At 38.1% G+C, this 21,761-nt stretch overlaps 2 protein-coding genes across 7 annotated transcripts; one reads left to right on the top strand and one right to left on the bottom strand.

The window, feature by feature from the left end:
• Positions 1 to 568: 568 nt before the first annotated feature.
• LOC306892381 (von Willebrand factor C domain-containing protein 2-like) lies at positions 569 to 5,108 on the bottom strand. Of its 4 annotated transcripts, none has more exons than XR_013786459.1 (4): positions 4,300 to 4,932; positions 2,793 to 2,922; positions 1,636 to 1,721; positions 594 to 1,521 (listed from the first exon to the last, which is right to left on the bottom strand). XR_013786459.1 is itself a non-coding variant. In XM_079453453.1 (4 exons), the coding sequence occupies exons 2-4, from the start codon at positions 4,636 to 4,638 to the stop codon at positions 1,370 to 1,372; spliced, it is 621 nt and encodes a 206-aa protein (XP_079309579.1). In that variant the 5' UTR covers positions 4,639 to 4,654; positions 4,784 to 4,932; the 3' UTR covers positions 597 to 1,369. The 4 variants fall into 4 exon arrangements, 2 of the variants coding, with proteins under 2 accessions (XP_079309578.1, XP_079309579.1); XM_079453453.1 differs by lacking the exon at positions 1,636 to 1,721 and having other exon boundaries at positions 597 to 1,521; positions 4,300 to 4,654; positions 4,784 to 4,932; XR_013786460.1 differs by having other exon boundaries at positions 598 to 1,493.
• On the top strand, positions 4,351 to 21,714 carry ccdc24 (coiled-coil domain containing 24). 3 transcript variants are annotated; one of them, XM_079453449.1, is made up of 9 exons: positions 4,351 to 4,594; positions 6,329 to 6,467; positions 8,178 to 8,347; positions 15,890 to 16,045; positions 16,393 to 16,497; positions 17,700 to 17,754; positions 20,027 to 20,087; positions 20,579 to 20,690; positions 20,816 to 21,714. In XM_079453449.1, exons 2-9 carry the CDS (start codon positions 6,336 to 6,338, stop codon positions 21,378 to 21,380), a joined length of 1,356 nt encoding a protein of 451 aa, XP_079309575.1. In that variant the 5' UTR covers positions 4,351 to 4,594; positions 6,329 to 6,335; the 3' UTR covers positions 21,381 to 21,714. The 3 variants fall into 3 exon arrangements, with proteins under 3 accessions (XP_079309575.1, XP_079309577.1, XP_079309576.1); XM_079453451.1 differs by lacking the exon at positions 4,351 to 4,594 and adding an exon at positions 4,987 to 5,061; XM_079453450.1 differs by lacking the exon at positions 4,351 to 4,594 and adding an exon at positions 5,038 to 5,138.
• Positions 21,715 to 21,761: the final 47 nt, after the last annotated feature.

Here is a 21,761-nt window from a genome sequence, read left to right as displayed (position 1 = left end):
GGTGAATTAATGTTCATGTGCAAAAATGCTGGAATTTACTTATCAAAATATGGAGTTTATAACAATTCTGTGCTTTTCAGGGTTGTAAATGACATGAGCATATTAGTATTGGTGTAGTAATTCAATACAGTTTAAAAGTGACAAAACATTTAATGCTCATATAATATATTTTTTTATAATATTTATAAAATAATGTATGTACATACATATACTTTTTGGTTATTATGTCAGATTCTAAAGTACGTTTCTGGTATTATGTAATACGTATGATCCGTTTTCAATATTTGTTTCCCTAGTTCCATTTATTTCTTATGGCATTCAGGGGTAAAAATGTGAAAAAGAAAACGTAAGGACCATTTATTTTTTCAATTCATCAGTTCACAGTTGTTAATCTTCTAATAGCTTTTATGTGTGTGTGGTTTATAAGTTATAATGGATTTAACATATTTAAGTCCAAATGACATACTCGATGGGGATCTGTATATGCAAGCTGTCAGTGTAGAAAAATATCATTTTCTCTTCAAAAACAGATGTTGCAATAAAGCAACACAAACACTATCCAACTTTACAGTTCAGGATGATAAAACAAGCCCCATTGATCACTTGTTGTTTATTTATATTTGTGTACATTTGTAACAAATACATTCTTTGAAGAAAAATAACATAACCACATCAGTCAATACTACTGTAACCGTCTAAACAGCGATGAAGCAACACTTGGCCTGCTGTTCATGTGCAGTACAGTACCATTCGTTTACGTTTTTTTATTGCTACATTAACTGTTTCCATGCCTGCATGACAGTAATGTAAAGCATACAGTGTCAAGATACTTTGGTTTCCAGGCTTTGGAAGCAGAATCGCTATGTAAATGTACATGCTACTCTAAATCATATAAAAAAAAACAAAGACTAGCGGATAATCCTAAAATCTGCAGTTGTGAAGCTCATGCTGACTGTGCTATTTTTAACCATGCCAGAACGGTGTCTCAGACCTAAACTCTTATCTTTGTCATTTGGGAATGTCCCTCAAGTCAAAAACTCTACTCATAAGTTATTTGATTGTTGTATTATGTATAAAAAGTTGTATGGCAAAGAATGTAATTATTTCTATTTTGAAATAAGTGCTGCTGTTCATGCTACTACACCAAAAATAAACAATATAAAAATATTATACCAACTTGTTTTACATTAACAACTGGACCGTTAAGTGGTTAGTTAACATAAGACAAATGCTGGACAAATAAAGGTTTCCTAAACCTACAGGCTAGTCACGGTTGGGTAAAATATGCTGAGATAAACTGTGCAATGTTTTATCAATAGGGCTGGTAGATGTCCCTATGTCTGACCTCTTTTCTCACTTTAGCCTTTTTTCAGAGGCAGTTTCGGACACGCGAACAAGTCGCCAGCAGGTAGCCCACATCCTGCCAGTTGTGACATCGACATTTGGTACAGGAGTCAACCCACACTGCCTCACCTGCTGGGATCACTTTGGTCCTAGAAGAATTCACATAGCAGTTAGGCCCTGGGGTAAAAAAAAGAGATAAGTGAGGTAGTTAAAGGTGACATGGGATATTTGTTCATGTTAATGCCTTATCCCAGACTACTGTGTTGACATAACATCATTGGATAAACCAACCTTGGGCAGGAATCAGATCATCTGTTCGTTTGACCAATGCAATACAGTTTGTCAGATCTTCGTAGTGGTTAGAGCGATAGTCCATCCTAAAATAGAAATTTGGTGTTTATTTACTCACCCTCAGGCCATCCGAGATGTAGATGATATTTCTTCTTGAGTAGAACATTAAAGAAGCTGTTTAGGTAAACCCGCAGCCCTCTTCGCTTCATATAATGTATGTAAATGGGGTCAAGAGTTCTATAAGCACATAAAGTATATCCAACACGAGCGTGATCACTGCCGCTCCTGGTGATATATTGAGGTCTTGTGAAGCAAATCGATTGTTATTTACGCCCTGATCTTAAGATACGTCATTCATGTGACAGCGATCGGGGCGTTTGGCGCAAGCTGTGGAAAACCGCTTCGGTTTATTACAAATAATGATCGATTCGCTTCACAAGACAATATGTCACAGGTGACGCAGGATCATGCTTGTGTTGGATATACAGTATGTGCTTTTAGAACGCTTGACCCCGTGGACCACATTAACATCCATTTTAAGAAGCACAGCGGACTGTAGACCTTCCATTAAAATATATTTTCTACTCAAGAAAATCTTAGATGGACGAGAGTTTGAGTAAATAAACTACAAATTTGAATTCTAGGATGAACTATCGCTTTAAGGCAAGTATGGACAAAACAGCAATGTTGTGTTGCTGAAGTCACATATGCCGCATATATTTTCGAACCTTTGACTATCTGTCCTAAATACTAGTCGAAATTAAGATCAATGAAATTAGTTTTCTATTACCCAGATGGTCTAAAATTTTCAGTCAAAATTCGACCTGCTATGAACACTCAAATTAATATTAAATTAAAGTCACCAATATATTTTATGTCCAAAATCAATATGATATCAAGTAAAGATCATGTTCCAGGAAGATATTTACCACGTACATATATCAAAACTTTATTTTTGTGAGTGGATGCAACAAAATGGCTGGAAACACACTTACAAACATCGCCTGCTGCGCTTTGGGAATGACCTACTCAAGTTTGATATCTTTGTAAAGCTTAGAATTTCTACTTTCTGGTTAATTTACACTCCACATACATATGTCGAGTATATATATATATATATATATATATACACACTTGTTTATTTATATTCTACGTACCATCCGTGCATTCCGGACAGCATTTTCCTTTTTGATAGACTGGGTTAACACATGGTGGAGGGGCACAGTCCGCTACCAGACAATGGACGATACCGTCGCTGTCACAAGTGCACTGCTCACACGCTGATGGCTGTAAATAAATGCACAACATGAGATGGGTTTTGTACATGTTTGTGTTGTGGCAATCCAACAGAGCCCTAATATTTTCAAATGTGAAGGGCGTGATCATTCCACCCCCTCCCTGCTGTTTAAGCGAGAGCGGCATTACCACCTGTGGCTCAGTACTGGAAGTCGGGTTAAATGGACTGGAAGAAAAGGATGTCAGCTCAGGCAAAGTGTATTCCTCGGAGACTGTCAGAAAGCTTACATTTTCTCCCGAGGGATCCCCCATTAGCCATAATAACCAAATCAGGGAGATAATGAAGCACATATAAGCGCTTCTAGCAAGCCACCCGAGATCTTTGTTTCTTCAATTCTTCATACAGAGTATTAAATAGCCCATTTGTTCTTCGTCTTGCCCGTAAGAACAAAGGAAACCTAGTACCAGGCTACCTGTATTACCTTTAAACTTTACAATGAAAGCTGGCCAGGAAATCACATATATAAACTCATAACTTGTATATTTTAATATGTCACACTGCACTTTCACCTTTGTCTGCTTAACTTTTATTTTTATTCTGTACTTTCGTTGCCTTTGTTGATTGTTACTTGTCTTGTAACCTTACTTGTGTACTGGAAGCTTCTTTAACCAAGACAAATTCCTCGTGTGTGTAAGCACACCTGGCAATAAAGCTTGTTCTGATTCTGATTCAGAAAATATAGATATATGGAAGAAATTGGCTCGGATCAAACAATTAGGTTTCAGAAGCCAGAAACTGCTTTTTTACGTAAACAAAAATGTATCCGATCCTGCCGATGTTTTAATTTCTCTAGTGCCTACACAAGGTCATTTCTGACAAAATACAAGGCTAGTGTTACCAGTTAAAACAACAGGAGTTGGGTTAGAAACTATGGTAATAAATCAATCAGGTTTGCAATAAATATTAAACAGTGTCAATGACTGACGGTGTTACATAGAGAAAGTATACAAAACATTTTCACACAATACCTGGAAACGTTCTGGACGGGTACTTTTGCTCATTAACCACGTGGTGGCGCTAAATATTTTGCATTATTCTTTGTGCACAGTTCAGTGATTTTGAAACAATAGGAACCACCACAGCGTTCATGCAGTTGCCAAATAAACCTTGTTTTGATCATTTATACTTAAAAAAGCAAACGCACATTCTTCAAATATTGTAATTTTTCTTAAAACAAGGTATTTTTTATTTGGTATTTTGTATTTGGCCTGTGATGACGCCAACATTTCAATCGAGAAAATTGCAAACTTTAGCCCATAATAGAACAACGAGAACAAGATCACACAAAACACATGACATATTTAAAAGAGTAATGCGCGTCTAAAGGTTTAAATGAAGCCTATATGTGTGTGTGATCTGGACTTCACCTGAAAATGCTGGCCCAGCTCGTAAACTTCCCCTCCGTACTCACAGCCGATCTTCTCGCATCTCGGGCAGCAGTCCGTCGGGTAATGGCTGACATGGATGCAGGCGGCCGGCAGGGATGTGCACTCCGTCCTCGCGCACGCAGGTCCTTCCGCTGTACATTCACACTGAGTACAGGGATCCGAGTCTAGAAAGTACCATTCGCCCACATAGTACACGCTGGCGTTCGCCTCGCAGAGGGTCTCCTGCTGTCCGGCGACCGAGAAAGCCAAAACACGCCGTCCACTGATCAGCAGGGTGAGCCAGAGAAAACTCACCATTGGTGCAGACATGCCCATCATCACCAACTAAACTTCTCTTAAAGAGAAAACAAGACCGTGAATGGGTTTGTTTTCGACAAACGGATGAACGATTGGAAAAGGATGAACGTTTAGTGATGGCTGTTGCGCAGGAGTTTCACGCCTCTTGGGTTATGTTTCAACTTACACGTGACAGACAAATACCTCAATATTAGGCTGTGGTTTTATGAGCAATGCACTTCGTCGCACCTTACTATGTCTTCCCTTACATTTCAAATGACAATGTGCATTAAAGAAGACAAACACACTCTTTCTGCGCCCAACACGTCGCTTTTCATCTTTGCGTAGCTTCGGTCGTCTTTTAAAGACTATCCTGAGCCTCAACCAATCACGTGAGAGAGCGAGCTCGTTTCCATAACAGCAGGGATGTTTACGTCGGGGATACAGGAAGCGGCGTTTGCTCGGGTGAGATCCGTCTGTGGGAAAATGAGCTGTTTGTGAAAGAATTGTGTAAGCACGTATAGATGGATGGCATTTTAAAGGTTAGCGTTATATTATGTGTAAGTTTACTGCTATCAAAGATTGCAGCATCATCGGTAAAGCCTATCAGTCACGCGCATTCGTCATGTTTAGGGTATCGTGTTACTTCGAATATGTCCGCTGTTTGTAAACGAATTAAAATTGACATATTTGGTTACAATTCAACAACTTATTTGAAATGGATATTATTTTATATCAAAATTATGTTGTTTATTAATTGAATTGAATTCAATTAAAACTGCTCAACAGATATTGATTCTTTGCGGAAGCCTACGGATGTTAAAGTGATTGTTCACCCAAAGATGAAGAATCTGTCATCATTTGCTCCTCCTCGTTTCAGTTCATCACTGTACAAATTACTTTGTTCTGATAAACACAGAGATGTTCAATTAAATTGTGTTTATATGGCGCTTTTCACAATTGTTTCAAAGCAGCTTTACAGGGGGAAATAAGAAAAAACGAAAAACACAAAAAAGGTCAAACACAGCACAGTGCGTGGTGTTTATAGAACAAGTTAAATTATTCTAGTAAATAATATCTTGTAAATGTAGTCTCCAGGTGGTGAATTTAGCATATTTTGCATTAAAAGGGGTGATTGGCTGGAAATACGTGTTTTGCTTTGTCTTTGGTGTGGTATAAGTTGACCGTGCATGTATTAGACACGCAAAATTGCAACGATGTAAGTGTCGGAACTAAAGATGTATTTTATCTGGAGGTGAATGCTCACCCAGACCTGCCTGAGCCTCGTGTAACCACACCCCGGAGAATCTACGTCAGTTCGTAACACAATTTGACCAAGACCGCCCAAATCTAAACGCAAGAGCTGTTTGTGTTCAAAATTCTTCAGAATATCTCACTTTGTGTTCAACAGAACAACAAAATATACAATATTATTTCCTACTATGGTCAGTCTGAAAATTCTTACAAATATATTTCTTTGTGTCTAACAGAACAAAGACAATTATATACAGTATAGTAATGAAATTACATGAGGGTGAGCAAATGATGACAGATCTTTCATTTTTGGGTGAACTATCCCTTTAAGTTTGGGTCACATAGCATTTGTTTATGTTGTCACGCTGAAACAGTTTATACTTCTTTGCTATCTATTTGAATTTATTTCCAGCTACTTCCCCATGGACAACCTGAATGCCCGTCAGTAATGAGTTTTTGTGCTTGGTTTTGGAAATAGAGGCTTCATGGACAATTTCCAACGCCAACAATCGGTGTGGAATATAGTGAAGGAAAATGTTCCCTGTTCCGAGCTCCCTGAGATTCGAGCAGCCCTTGGAAATACGCTGGTTGATACGTGTACAGACTTATATGCAGAGGTAAATGAGTTTTGTTTGTCATCCATCTAGCAAAAGCGTAATTGAAAATATATGACATGAGTTAAAATCACGTATTTTAAGTATAGCATTCGTGTTGGATTTATGGTTTTGAAAGACATCGTTTGCTCTGAAGCGTAGGCAAGATGAACCCTTGTCGTCAGGGTGACAGTGTTTGGTCCTCTGCATTCATACATGCAATTTTCTGACTTTAACACACTTTTTTATTTGGTGCCAAAAGTTATGCAGTGTCACTTTAAACCCGTTTTGAATTACAGCCACCAAAAGAGCGCATTATCTTACCAAGCCTAAGTGTCTGGAATGCAAGACCTACCTACATAGATCTGTTTCAGAGCTGGCTCTTTCAAAGATGAATTACTTTACAAACACTCCATATGTTCTGAATATATACTCACAGACCACCATATGGAATTTGTGGGAGGCAGCTAGAAAAAAATGATGCGATGCGATCCGTTTCATCCTTTCGCCAAACACTAAGTAGGATTTATGACCATGTGTTCAAGTCCTATATCTGTTTGTTTGTGCACACTTGTTAAATACTTTTAAGATCTATTTCTTTTTTAAACGAAAAGGCAATAGCCTAACCTTGAATGTATAGCCTTGAATGTTTTCTTTTGGGGGGAATGAAGAATGTTATTGCATCAAAATCAATTTTTTAGAACAAATAATATTAATATGATTAATGATTATGAAGCCTTAGCATATGCTCGCAAAGGATTAATTGATTCTCGACTATTGATTGATTTTTCAATGTATGTTTCTCTAGTAAGCGTTTTTAAAACTCTGACTTTGACCTCATTTGAACCCAAGACATAATTCGAACTTTCTGTCGAACGAAGACGTTTTAAAAACTAGCTTCTTGTTTTTATTTTCTCCCTGTCTCTCTGTTGCCTTGAGTTTGTCTCTCTGAAAATTCATTCAATCAAAAGATAACAGACAACAAACAAGAAAATATCAATAGTCTTTTGTATCAAGGTTTAAGGACCCTGAATTCAGTTCAGCCAAATTCTCAAGGAAACGTCTCTCTGGTGGATGTGGACATCATAAACATCAGGCTCTGCAGAGGCTGCAGATGAAATGAGAGGAAGGCAGCTGGTCTGCGTTCAGAAGAGTTATTTGGGCTTGAAGCTGGTTTCCTGCAGGCACAGCGGGATCAGTATTCTCAGGGAGCTGTTTTTGCTCCGTCTTGCACTGCTTTCGACAAGCTTTGAAGTGTATTTTCAGAGTCCGAGGGGATGCTTGAAAGTCCCAGGCCAGGTGTGGAGATTGGTAATGGTGTGCAGACTTTGTCTGCCAGAGCCGTGACAGGCTTTCATTTTCGTCTCTGGTTATATTTCACAGGGGTTTGCAAGCACATTGTAGCGTTTTTTTTAGTCACCCCGAAAGTCCTGTAGCTCCAGTGGTAGAACATGGCACTACCCGTGCCAAGTTCATGGTTCAAGGGGTTGAGAATGCATTTAAAAAAATAAACCCATAGCTTGGATCTGCCGAATGCAATCAAGTCATAAAATAAGCAGTTTTCTTTTCTACATCCACTTTAGAGAGATTAGATACAATTGTGATGCGATGTCTATATGAACAATACAGCAGCAGCTTGTAACATTCATGCAGTACAAGTGCATTCCATACAAACCTGAGCCAAATGACAAACTCCAACGTTCTCTGCGGATTCCCTCCAATGACCTGTTCTAGGTGGAGATGTGGGAGAACATTTGGCAGGAGATCCATAATTCTAAGCAGGACAGAAGGCCAGAAACCCCAGTGTTCCCACTGGCTGACCCCCCGGCTATTAAAGAGCTGCTAAAGGCTGAGATTCAATTGTTGCTGCTTACATTGAGGAAAAGAGCAGCCAGACATGGCAGGTAAGGGAAAATACTATACAATCCTCTAATATTACTGATACACCATATCGATTGTCGATAGTAACACCAACGCAACATCAAGCCTCAAATATTACAACAAAAAATATTAATAGCAAAAGCAAGCAAAAAAACTTTATTTATAAAGCACTTTGCAACCACCAAAGTGCTATACAGGAAAATAAATCAAAACTAATACAGACATAAAATACAACACAATTAAAGAATCCAGACACACTTAAACAGTCAGAATATAGTATGTAGTATGAATACATTTTGGACATGCTGCATCTGCCATGTTTTATTGTCATGTGATCCCTATGCTCTTTGACCTATGACGTATTACCAACAAGCTGTACATTGGTGTTGGTTAAAATATACATGAGACTTTTAAAATCTGATCTTTTTTTAACTTTCTGCAACAAGTCCGGACTGAAAATCTGAGCAAAATCGGAACAATTCAATTCAATTTTATTTATATAACGCTTTATAAGGGGAAAATAAGAAAAAAACTAAAAAAGGTAAATACACTACATGAATAGTTTAACTTGATATATAAACGCCTAGTAAATAATATCTAATGTCAGCAGTCTCCCAGTGGTTTATTTAGCATATTTTGCATTAAGTGAATGCTTGGCTGTAAAGATGTGTTTTTAATCTTGATTTAAACGGGGCGAGTGTGTCTGATCCTCGAATAGTATCAGGAAGGCTTTTCTAGAGTTTAGGTGCTACTCATGAGAAAGCTCGACCCCCTTTGGTGGATTTAGTTATTCTAGGTGTTATCAAAAGAGTTTTGAGATCTTAGAGAGCGTGATGGGTTGCAGTGTGATAGAAGCTCTGTTAGGTAGGTAGGGGCTAAACCCTTTAAGGCTTTATAAGTGATTAAAAGAACTTTAAAGTCAATACGATACTTTATGGGTAGTCAGTGAAGGGTTGATAACATTGGGGTTATGTGATGGTATTTTCTGGACCTGGTTAGAACTCTGGCAGCTGCGTTCTGAACTAACTGTAGTTTGTTTATTGATGATGCAGGACAACCACTAAGTAGCGCATTACAGTAGTCAAGTCTTGAGGTCATAAATGCATGAATAAGCTTCTCTGCGTCAGAAACCCAGAATATTTCCAATTTGGCAACATTTCTTAGGTGGAAAAAGGCTGTTTTTGTGACATTTGAGATGTGATTTTGAAATGACAGGTTTCTGTCTAATATAACACCTAAATCTTTTACTGTATTTGTTGGAGTAACAGTACATCCTTCAACTTGCAGTTTATAATCGGCAATATTCAGTTTGATGAGATATATAGCTAAGTATCATCTGCATAGCATTTGGATCTAAGTTTGGTTTCTTGATTAGAGGCTTAATGACGGCCATCTTAAAGGGTCCTGGGTCATGGCCTAGATTAATTGACGAGTTGATAATGTTATAAATGGGCTCAATTGCAACAGGTAGAAACTCTTTTAATAATTGAGTTGGTATGGGGTCTAATAAGCAAGTTGTAGGTTTAGATGTTGCAATAAGTTTAATTAAATCTTCCTATAGGTTTTATAGGTGAAAAACGCTGTAGCCTTTCCTTTGGAGCGATGGTTGGTGCTAATTCATAGGACAGACTTGGAGGTTGAGTTTTTACTATTTTGTCGCGAATGTTTTAGATTTTCTCTGTAAAATATTTCCTGAATTCATTGCTACCGAGGTGCGGCGGAATAGCCAGGTCAGTTGATGTCTGTTTATTTGTTAATTTAGCGACTGTGCTAAATAAAAACCTTGGATTGTTTTTGTTGGTTTCTATGAGGTTACGAAGGTGCTCAGCCTTTGCTGCTTTTAGTGCCTTTTTATAACTCTCTTTCCACGCCATTTTAAAGACCTCTAGTTGCGATTTTATCCATTTGCGCTCTAGTTTACGTGTTTCTCTTTTAAGGGCGCGAGTGGTGTTATTGTACCATGGTGCAATAATTTTCTCATTAATCTTTTTTGACTTCATAGGTGCGACAGCTTCTAATGTATTAGAGAAAATAGTGCCCAATTTGCTGGTCATGTCATCGAGCGATTCTTTATGTATTGGTATGGTTATTAAAGGAGTCAGATCTGGCAAGCTCTTTGCGAAACTATCTTTAGTAGCGGAGGTCATTTTTCTGCCCTGTCGATAACGAGTTAAAGGGCTGATTCCTGACGTGCGCAATGTACCTGTTATAAGATAGTGATCGGTGACATCGTCGCTTTGAGGTATAATATCTATATATCTATACTTTTTGAAGAAATTTAAAATGTCCAGTTCAGTGGACAGTATGCGTTTTGTTTGAAGAGAAACTGACCAAAATGCGTAAAAAACTGCACTTCAACTAAATAAACACTGGCCTGTTTTCTGAAGCTAATAACATTAAAGCATTATGGTGCGCAATCTCTTTGATAGACATGAATATTTATAACCAATAAGCTACTGTAACACCAATGCCACTTTCTGAGGTTTCTGTTATCATTGTTTATTCAATATTACCGCATTCCTAAAACTGTTGCAAAAGAAGATCTGAATAACTTATTTTAACCTCATTTTAATCTGAGTATCCCATGCTTTAACGCCTTTCCCTCGCCTGATGAATGAATGTGTTGACCTTTAACGGAGACCCCAAGTATTCTTTGTAGCTGCTCGGGGGGTTGAGTTCATAGGTCAGGGCTTTGCTTTTGAAACGTAGCATAGCTTTAAAGAATGCGTGCAGATAAATTATTCACTTTAAAGGCTCAGACAAGGCACAGAACCAGGACTGTTACATTAGAATGAAGTGAAGCAGTTTAAACAAGAGCAGGTTTACTGATTTTTTTGCTTGTCCGTACATCTAATTTCGGTCAATTATATGTAATAATAAAATTTTATTATATTGATTATTACAATATTATATTAAGTTTTGGTAAATAAAATGCTCTTATTTGGGCCATGGCAGTGATGGCACACTATTGTAAGGAGCAGTACCCGGTTGCATAAAAGTATTTTTCCTGCAATGGAAAAATTATCCCTAAGGTAAGGATTTCTTTAAGAACGTTGCAAGGAAGGTCTTAACCGTCACCCTTATCTAAGTGTTTATATTTAGCACTACACAATAAATTCTGTCAAAACATACCATTGATTTTAATAGACCACAAATTTAACATTACAGCTACTAAAACATTTGAGGTGCAGACAATATTAACAGTACAGGAAAGAGACAACACTAAGGATGCTAGATAAATACGCAAAATGCTCCTTCTAAATCCGCGATAGACCCTGTCATCGGACACGCGTGCCTGGACTGCCGTTTTGTGTTTGGCTATAGTGAATAATTATATAACTATTATTTTATTTATGTTATTATTTTCTGGTAAAATAATTGTATTATAAGCGATTTGTTGAAGTTTGTTGTATGTTCATTTTATTAAATACGCAATTTGTTGAATGGGTCCAGTAGTTTGGTCGCATTTAAGGAAACCGTATGGTACACTGACATCTAGCGGTTGAGCTTGGTATCGCAGTCTAAAGTCAAACTATTGGAGTGACAAGTTTAGCCAAGTAACGGTTCTTCTCGGTTTCTTTGAATTCTATTGGTGCTCTCATGAACGCATGTCGTAGACTGACAGGGAATAGAAGAATATGTTGATTAAAGTCGCTATTTTGGTTTCTTTTGCGCACATAAAGTACTCCCGTTGCTTCATAATAATCCAATTGAACCACTATTACCAGATGGACCATTTTAACAATGGACCTATGTCTACGAGGAGCCCTGGAAAGCTCTCAGATTACAATAATAAACAAAAACTAAAATAAAACTTAAATAAAAATGTTTTCAGCTTACATAGCAACATTAAGAATAAACCAATAGATTATAAAATGACAAAAGCATATACCCAAATTGCTTGCTAAAACTTCAACTAAAACAAACACTAAAACTAAAATAAAATACTCAATACTACAATAATTCTGTTTTTGGGTGAACTTAAAGGTTTTTCCCCTTTTATTTCAGACCGTTACTCATTAAGGATTCCCTTAACCTTATACTGTATCTAAGGGTTTTCTTAACTTATAGGGTTTTTGCTCAACGGGGCCCAGGTGTTTAGCAGTTGGTCCCAGTTTTACACTATTTGTTGTCAAATCTATTTGTATTTGTTTCTTTCTCAGACTTTGTTTCTTTTACGATGTCACTAATAGCCCTTGCTGTAAATCAGAATGTGGATTACTTCCCTTTCATATTGCTCCAGTTCTGGAGCTTTCCCGGCACCTGACGCAGGCCAAAGCAGGAAACCAAAGACTCAATGGTGTTTTAAGCCCTTTATGGGCAAAAGATCTTTTGAACGGAATTGATTTAATGGATCTGGTTAGCAGCATTTTACCCTCCTTGTCAAATAGCTCCCCTCCCTCTTGTGTGGTCTGAGTTCTTGTCTATGTGATTTGTTGTGGCTGTATGCAGTCAAGCTGCACCTGTTTCTTTATGCTAGGCCTCCGCTGAATGGGCTTTGAGAGGGATCCTTAGTTAATCTGCAAATGGCCGAGTCTTTAAAAGCCAACCAAAGGAAGGTTCCTAAATCTCTGGAGAATGATACGACACAATCAGCCCAGGAAGGCCAAGAAGAGAAACTTGTGTGCACAGCGCAGTGTGTTTCACATGTAAGTGATTTATCAGTCCAGATGGAGGGGCGTTTTCAAAGGGCCTCCTTTTTTATACCCGTATGCATTGTTGGATTTTACATTCTCAACGTTTTGACGTTGCGGCTCTTCTGTGCCCACAATGTAGCCTCTCTTTCTGTCATTACCCCCTCCTTCCCGTACGAGCAGAACAGAGATTTCAGATTCTGCTTGTACATAGCTGAGTCAGAGAAACTTGTTTATGTGTCTCCTGGCTCTTTTCATCCGGCTACAAAAGTCACACAAACACGTTAACTGTATCCTGTCAAAAAGAAAGGCTTGTCCTGTGAAAGTGGGAAAATACGTGAAACACAACACTAGACCATCTGCTTGCCTTATCTTTGTTGGATTTCAGGCTATTCAAGCAAACGTTATCCTGTAATATAGCTCTTTTGCCTCATATGTTAAGGGGAGGTTAAGGAACCAGTGGATTTGGTTAATGGTGCTTAAATGGAGCTGTCAGTCTGCAATTGCTGCTACATTTAAACTTTCTTTCAGAATGAATCGTTCCTGATGCAAATCCTTATTTCTTCTTAATAATAACATATACAAAAAGTTTTCAATTTTAATTTGTTTTAATTCCTATAAAGTGATCTTAGATCTTAGCGAATGAATACATCCCTTTTGTACCCTTTTAACTGACAACCAAACCCCAAGGAATGTGCTGCTTTAATATTGTATTATATTAGATTAGATTCTGTGTTTTCAGTAGACATTTAGGGTTCTATTGTTATATTGATTCACTTTTAGAGTACAAAAGTAGATTAAAAACAGACTCTGCTAGCTTCTCCAAAGAGTCACCTGAGACAAATTTTAATAGTTCTTTATGGGTAATTTTTTGGGGGAAAGAGCTGAAAGTGAATTTAGTTTAAAATGAAGTCTCAAGTCTACATTATTTATAAAGCCATTTCCACTACACAGTAGACCAAAGGGCTGTACACAGTAGATACACATAATATAATAGAAAACAACCAAGTAAAGAAACATAAAACCAAAATGAAAATCAAGTCAGTAAAAGCCATTAATACGTTTTTAAACAAGCTTTAAAAACACCAATAGAGGGGGCAGATCTAATATCAGGAGGAAGCATATTCCACAACCTTGGGCCAGCTACAGAAAATGCACGATCTCCTTTAGTTTTTAAGCGAGTTCTCAGAACAGAAAGTAATAAAGAATTTGAAGACTTTTGAGGTCTACAAGAATTCATGTGGATCAGTTCTTAAATATTCTGTGGCCATACCATGAACAGCTTTAAAAACAAATAGCAACACCTTATACTGAATCTGATATTTTATTGGGAGCCAATGCAGCTTTTCTAACACAGGGGAGATTTCTTTTCTTTGTGGTAGCGAGAAGCCTTGCAGCTGCATTCTGAACAGCTTGCAATTTAGAAATCAAGGATTGATTTAATCCCATATACAGTGCATCACAGTCGTCCAGATGGGAGGAGATAAAAGCATGAAACACTGTCTCTAGATCAGTAAGTGATAAGAAAGATTTCATTTTAGCAATAATCCTCAGTTGATATAAACTGGGTCAAAACTGACTCCCAAGTTCCTTAACTGTGACAACACATTTGTTGACCATGATCCTAAAAGAGCCTGTCAACCTGATTAGGCCCAAATAAAATTACCTCAGATTTAGTCATATTAAGCTGATGACGAATTTGCTTTTGCTAGCATTTCACCTCCTCAAGACAAAATAACAAAGATGACTGAGAAGAAGGTCTTCCTGATTGAATCGGAACATAAATCTGAATATCATCAGCATAAAAGTGATATAACATTTTGTATTCCTTAAAAAATTCCTAAAGGCATCAAAAATAAAGAGAACAAAATAGGCCCCAAAATGTAACCTTGAGGGGTCCCACATTGCATAGACGTATAAAATCTGAGTAAGGTATACATTTTGTTGTATTGGTTTAAAACGTGCTTAAAGGAGTAGTAATAAACATTTCTCTTACACAACTATTGTTTGATGGAGATTCAATATTTAAAGAGTGAGAGAGAAATTTAAATAATCCCAATGAATATCAATCGAATTTAAGTTTTAATAATAACTCCATGAAAACGAAACTCTTCTTTTTGACACGTAAATAGGGTTTCAAAGCAACAACATAAACAAACGTTACTGCACATGTGCGCTTATGTTGCCCAAATTTAACTTTCTGTACACAAAGAATAGTCACTGTAAATTATTTCTGAAGTAAATGACATTAGCTAGTAAGTGTAAAGTATGTCTAGCCAGTATTATTTTAGGTTACCAGTAGAAGATCTGTTACTTGGCAAAACTTAAATGTCAGAAGACCCATTCAACAAATTGTTTATTTAATACAGTTTATTTACAATAAAATTGAACAAATTGTTTATTTAATAAAATTATTATTAAATAAAATATTAATATAAATGAAATAAAATAAAATGAAATAGAAATAGTTATATTATTGTCCACTAGCCAGACCAATAAACAAACCCAGACCGGAAGTTAACTTCGGGTCGGGCGTGTGCATCCAACGAAACTGTCTATATTACATTGTCAAAAAAAGGTACAAACGCTATGACACGGGCTGTACCCTTTAAAAAGGGTCCTAATATGTACCGTTTAGGTGCAGATATGTTTGGTACCAATATATACCTTTGAGGTACCGATTTGCATTATTAAGGTGCAAAAGTGTAATGTAAAAAACACACAGTTTTTTTTCTAACAGTGTATGTACATACATAAAATTATGAACTGAAGAAAGTAAGTTGTTTAGATTTGGGATGGAATGTGGTAAAGCAAATAACCTTTTGGGTGAACTGTTCCTTTAATACATTCACCCCTGGTGAAGTATTACTGTGCTGAGACTGTGTCCACTTCAACAGTTTGTCATTCTCACTGTCATCTAATATGTGTCAGGGATGCTGAGGAGATCATGACCCAGTACAGCCCCAGTGTGGTGAGTTATGCACTGGGCAGCAGTAGCGCACAGAGACACAAGAGTCCCGACACCTGGTGTGAAACTGCCAAATCACCTTCTAGACCCCCATCAAGCTTGAGCGAGATTGAGAGCAGGTCAGTGTCTCAAAACATAACTGGTTGCGAATTCAACATTCTGCAACCACTCCCCTCCATTTCCGCTCCATTAGATTTTTAAGCTTTCTTTTATGCCGTCTTGAGGAAATTCTAAAACTGTTATAAAATGTTATGTGTATTTTCATAAATTCTGCAAATCTTTTTTTCTTTCCACACTTACATTCACCAACTCACATTTCCAGAAACATATTTGCTTGTCTTTTCAATTACACACGCCAAATCCCGCCAACAGCAAGCCGACTCCTCTATACAGGGCATTGATAATCTTGTCCTCTAGATGAAGAGAATCTAAAATATTGTCCATCTGATTACATCTCTTTTTTCAGATCATACTCCAGCCTCTCATCTCACTCCAGCTGCGAGGACGAGATCACAGCTTTAAGACACAAGTTAAACATCACCCATATAGATGAGGTGGTGTCCCATCTCAGGTGAGATTGTGTGTGTTAATGTTGTAGTATCGCTTTAAGCACATATAAAAACTTTTAACCTCACTGTAAAATGTCAGGCGTTTTCCCATTCACATAAAAAATGCAATTACTTTTTTTTCATCAGGCAGATAATATCAGAATCATTTGTTTACACCCCAGGCAATGTGCGTAACTTTATGACTTTTTAGCCAGCAAAATTGTTGGATTGCTGTCTGATCCTGTTGTGCCGTGCTAAAGTTAATATTGTGGAGCGCACATTCCTCAGGGTCCAATTCTCCGTGCTTTGTTCATCACATGCTCCTACTGGCTATGGATCCATACCAGACAAGCTTCTTGTGCAAACAAGCACCTTCTCACCTTCTCTTTCCATTATTGTACATCCATGACTGTATCATTTATTGCATGTTATCTAATATCCACACAGCCAATCATTTACTACCATGATCATGGTTCATCACCACTGTACCATAGTATCACCACAATTCTTTTGAACAGGGTTACACTCGAAGCTCCTCTCCCACCCTCTCTTCCCCATATTCTCCCCGTTCTGGATCTGCAGGCCTCCACCCGGTCAAAAAGAATGCACACTGTAAGCCCTGCTCGGCAGGAAAGCAGGGTACCGAGATAGAGGGAGGGGAGCTAGTGCGAGGCTCGATCCATCGGAACAAAAGGCTCCATTGTGATGCAATGAATAGCAGACCAGACATATGTAAGATTCCTCAGACTTAAAAGAAATGTGAAGGGAAGAACGGCGGTTATGTATTGGAGAAACAGTCAGCCAGTCGTCCTCTGCACACTAATCTTTTCTCTGTAAAACATTTCAGACCTCTACAAACTCGACATTTTCTAGTGACTTGTTAACATTGTTCGTGAAGCAGTATTTTAAGTAAGGAAAACATCGAAAGAAAGTAAAAACGAGATGTTGAAATGGACTTTATGAAATGTAAATGTGGCGTAAATGACATTTAAAATCGAAGTATTTGGCATATGTCCACTTTGTTTTAACGCAAACGTGCATTACAGCTAGCATAGGTTTCACAAATGATGATTTGAGAATTTTCTAGAGTATTTTGTTTGTTTCTGTGGAAGTACATTTTCTTAGTTTCTTTAAGCAATGATGTTCATTTTGGTCATGTCATAACTACTTTTGCATCTCGCTGTATATTAAACTTTATTAAAGCATGACCTAATTTGATTGACAGATCCGTCCTGACTGAAGAATGTGAAGTCATAAAGAGAGATGTGCAGGTCCTGCAGGTAAGGGTTCATTTGTGGTTTCGATCTACATTACTTTAATAACTTAATATCTGTGTAGATTGTGAGTGGTTGCTAGGGCATTGCTATGCTGATGCTACTGTACAATGTTTGGGTAGTTGCTAGGGTGCTTTCCTTATTGACTGCAACATGGTTGCTTACTTGCCTGTGTTTAAAGAACACACACTGCTGAAATCGCAACCCATAGCCTCAGTTACTATCCCCTACATTAGTTTACTGCAATAGTCCACTGGATGGGCCGAATGAAAACGAGTAAATCGGACACGGAGGACTGCAGGTGCCATCGTTTGCCAAGATAGGGAAATTCATTCATCCTCACAGTTTATGGCTAGCTGTTATGTGCAGTATATCAGTGGCACATCATACATCATTATTGTGATGCATGTGATTGACCGAGTGCACTTAATCATTTACACGATGAATTCAGAAGCCAGTGAAAAGGGATGTCCCCTCAAAAAGTGCACTACAGTATAGGGGGCACAGCCCAAGTTTCTGATATTCAGATCCTCACGTACATACAATCTGTTTTGCATAGCAATATCCGAAGGTTAGTGTGTCTCAATGATCAGATATTAAAGTAGACTGTGGAGCCGCACTCAACGTTTTTCATCTATGCAGCCAAATGCACAATGTAAGATTGATCTCTTCTCAATCAGCCAGAGGCTCTTCAGGTTAACACCCCATTCTTTTCCTGCGTCGCTGTCTTCTCTTTCAAATGATAGAGATTTGCCAATGATGTGAGGCCTTTTAGTTTCAGGCGGATGAAAAAGCCATATGTTTGTCCTGACTGGATACGTACCATTGACATCCAGTTAAAATCCATGTTCATATTGAGGTAACAGCAGTGAGTGTTTCATTAAGAGCTTTCTGTCTCACTGCTCTACTCATTTCAGTGATCTGCCTCATAACTGTGGTTTCGGGATGTCTCTTCCAGCTGTCTTCTGGGGTTACTACAATGTGGTCACAGGCCTTAAATAAAAGGTCTCCTGTATTCTGGCAATGAAGTAATGATTTCCTCTGTTTTCCTTTTAATAGAAATGAGTGTGTAATGATACTACGCGCTAGACAGTAAATAAGTCTAACATGACATTGCTGAATCTCAAAGCAAATAAACTGTAGCTGTAGGCAGAATGGTCTAATAATAGTACTCCCCCGCCATCCATAATATAACTAATGGCTAATGGAGATCCTTGGCTTTGCAGCAGAAGCATGTGGTTTGAGGTCTGGAGTGGAAGAGTCTCTTCAGAAGAGAGGGACACAGCTGTGAAATCATTCGGTTCAGTGTGAACTTCAGGATTGAGAACTCAACCCAGTTTGAAACAAAACTGCTTCAGTCGTACCGGTGAAAAATAGCGAGAAATTGTGATATTGTGACTTGCTTTGCTGGGAATCAAATTCCAGATTGTATCAGGAAATTCCTCAGCAAAAATCTGCGATCTAAACTTAAAAAAAGCTTCTCGTGCAAAGAGAACCATAAACACAGCAAAACAACTCTTGCGTGATGTTCAGGTTTTTCTTACTCGGCCAATGTTTACGTGTCTAGTTTTTATTAAGTCATCTCTACTTAATCTGCTCATCTACAGATGTATATAGCTGCAGATGAATTTAGTGCCATAGCAGTCCAATGATACGCATAAGAGACAATATATATAAACATATATATTAGATATAAGCGTGTGTACGGAGTAAACGACAATCTATTTACTTTCACTGATTTTAATAGCCTTACACATATCTCACAAGTGACGCAGAATGATGGTGTTCGCAAAGAGTTTAAAAGATGGATCACACTGCCAACATTGGAGCGATTATTCTAAGACGCGATTGCCCAAAAGCTCATTTGTTTGGCAAATGTTATATTCGGAGAAAACGTCAGGGAACTCCAAAACTTTATAGTGAGTGAGAGAGAGAAAGAAAGAGCGAGTATAAGTGTGGCTTGCTTTGCCGCCTCGGGGTCTTGGTGGCTTGCAATGAAATTCCAGATTGTATCAGGAAATTCCTCTGTAGAAAGTCAAGAGATCTGAAAGACAAACAACGAGAACCACTAAACACAGCACAACAACATAATGAACAACAGCGAGACTGAAAATGAAGAAATTCCTTTGTTTATAACAAGATAAAATCTCGTCTAAAGTTTTTGCGGGATCTGAAGAAACTCATAAGCTAAACATGAACCCAAATTTGCTCGTAAAATGTTCCGATGATGTCAGTGTATTGACTTACACATGTAATGACAGATGTTGTGTGTTCACAGGGGAACGCAATGAGAGCCAACAGGCAAAGAGAACCTGTGTCTCCTGAACCCACTGTAGCAGGTTTGTACCGAAACAAACTCTTGACAAAAGAATTGGATGTCAAACTCTGAGACAAAAGCCATCTGGCAGTACTTAAACCACAATATAAAGCCATTGTATTGTTTGAGAGCAACCACACATTCTGCAAACCCGCTGGTCTTCTATACAGGGTCAAGAGAGGACTGGCACTTATCCCATGTGACTGTGCATTATAATTATTATTAAAACCATATTTTTGAATGTCACTAAGTGTAAAAAACGTGTGTTTTTGAATTATGTATCACCACCACCTAGTGGTTCAGTTCTGAATTATTTAGTTTGTCCTTTTTTCCTCTGGATGTTGATGTAAAAATGCCAGGCATTGTGTGATGTGCTAGATTATGGACACGTTTATTTTTTATTGATAATTTTGTTCTTCTGTACTGCAGAAAATACATTTTTAAAAGGTTTGTGGTGGAGCCGGCTGCCAAGCTGCCCGTCGCTGAGTTTTAGTTTTCTCTGCTGTCTTTCAGAACTCAAAGAGGAACGAAGAATCATTCACAGAGATCTGGAGGTCCAGAATTTGATGCGCTGCTCCTTTACAACAAACAATGCGACTATAAAAAGACCACAAGTTCAGCTCAGGTTAGACTGCACGTCTCTAAAATAATCTCCAGAGGATCTTGGATCCAAGAGAATGCACATATCGTTGATCCCAAGATTCTTTCAGTATACATTTATTTAGATGTTATTATTTCTTGTTCTTACAGGGAAACACGTGAACTTGCTTTGTCGCCACATAATTCAGAAAGGGTACAACATCCAAACCATCAAACAGTTGCTTCTGGAATTTACTCATTTCAATTGAAACCCTGTCCACCCAAAAACCACTTTCGGACGTCTGTTTCATCCAAACAGAGAAATCTACTCATCCTGAGCTCTTCACCAACCCCGGTCTCCCCCTCAGACACTACACAGCACAGAACGCAAGAGCCATGTTTAAATCGCGACTATTCCAACGATGAAAAGCTGTTCTCCGGAAAGTCTATAAACCTGATGGACAGCAACAGCTCAAATGTTGAATTAAAGTCCCTCAGTTCTTGTCTGGAACATGGAGATATGTTCAAAAATCACAGAGGGACTTCTGCCTTCAGACTAGTTCCAGCAGCATCGGTCGGAGAGTCTGCCAGAGACCTCATAAGGCTGGGGGTGACCAAAGACCTTGGCCTTCTCCAACCCGCTCCTCCTGTAGTGCCGATAACAGCCAGCAGGAGGCTGAGGGGCAGCAGACGCTTGTGTGTTCCTCAGCCTGACAGTCTGCTCAGTTCTCTGTGACAGGCCATTCTGACATGGAAGTTTACTTGTCAGCGTGACATCATTTGGCAGTAGTCTATGAGAACACCGTCGCCTTAAAATGACTTGTAAAGCCAATTTCATTGTGCTTAAAAATGTAAGTTACTGGTGAGTTGCTGTCGTATAATAGTAGTAGGTTGAAATTGCACAATGTGATAAGTTGACTTAATGTAAAACATTTAAGAAAATGTAAATAGTAGTTGAAACGACTTGCCGATTAAAAATGTAAGGCAGCAAAAGTAATGTTTCATAAGTACAGATTCAATTCTAAATTAAAGGGATAGTTCACACCAAAATAAAAAGTCTGTCGTCCTTTACACGCCCTCTTGTCATTTCAAACCTGTATGGCTTTCTCTCTTCTGC

The sequence above is a fragment of the Barbatula barbatula genome (assembly GCF_947034865.1).
Source record: "Barbatula barbatula genome assembly, chromosome: 3".
Taxonomy (NCBI): domain Eukaryota; kingdom Metazoa; phylum Chordata; class Actinopteri; order Cypriniformes; family Nemacheilidae; genus Barbatula; species Barbatula barbatula.
This window is presented reverse-complemented; position numbering and strand designations above follow the sequence as displayed.

What these genes read in the sequence shown, in the direction of transcription:
- ccdc24 (XM_079453449.1), top strand. Translation starts at nt 6,336, where the DNA reads ATGGACAATTTCCAACGCCAACAATCGGTGTGGAATATAGTGAAGGAA. An exon ending in GTACAGACTTATATGCAGAG is followed by an intron (nt 6,468 to 8,177) that starts GTAAATGAGTTT and finishes GACCTGTTCTAG; the next exon opens with GTGGAGATGTGGGAGAACAT. An exon ending in TTGAGCGAGATTGAGAGCAG is followed by an intron (nt 16,046 to 16,392) that starts GTCAGTGTCTCA and finishes CTCTTTTTTCAG; the next exon opens with ATCATACTCCAGCCTCTCAT.
- LOC306892381 (XM_079453452.1), bottom strand. Translation starts at nt 4,638, where the DNA reads ATGATGGGCATGTCTGCACCAATGGTGAGTTTTCTCTGGCTCACCCTG. An exon ending in AGCTGGGCCAGCATTTTCAG is followed by an intron (nt 2,923 to 4,299) that starts GTGAAGTCCAGA and finishes ATTTATTTACAG; the next exon opens with CCATCAGCGTGTGAGCAGTG. An exon ending in CTGTCCGGAATGCACGGATG is followed by an intron (nt 1,522 to 2,792) that starts GTACGTAGAATA and finishes TTTTTACCCCAG; the next exon opens with GGCCTAACTGCTATGTGAAT.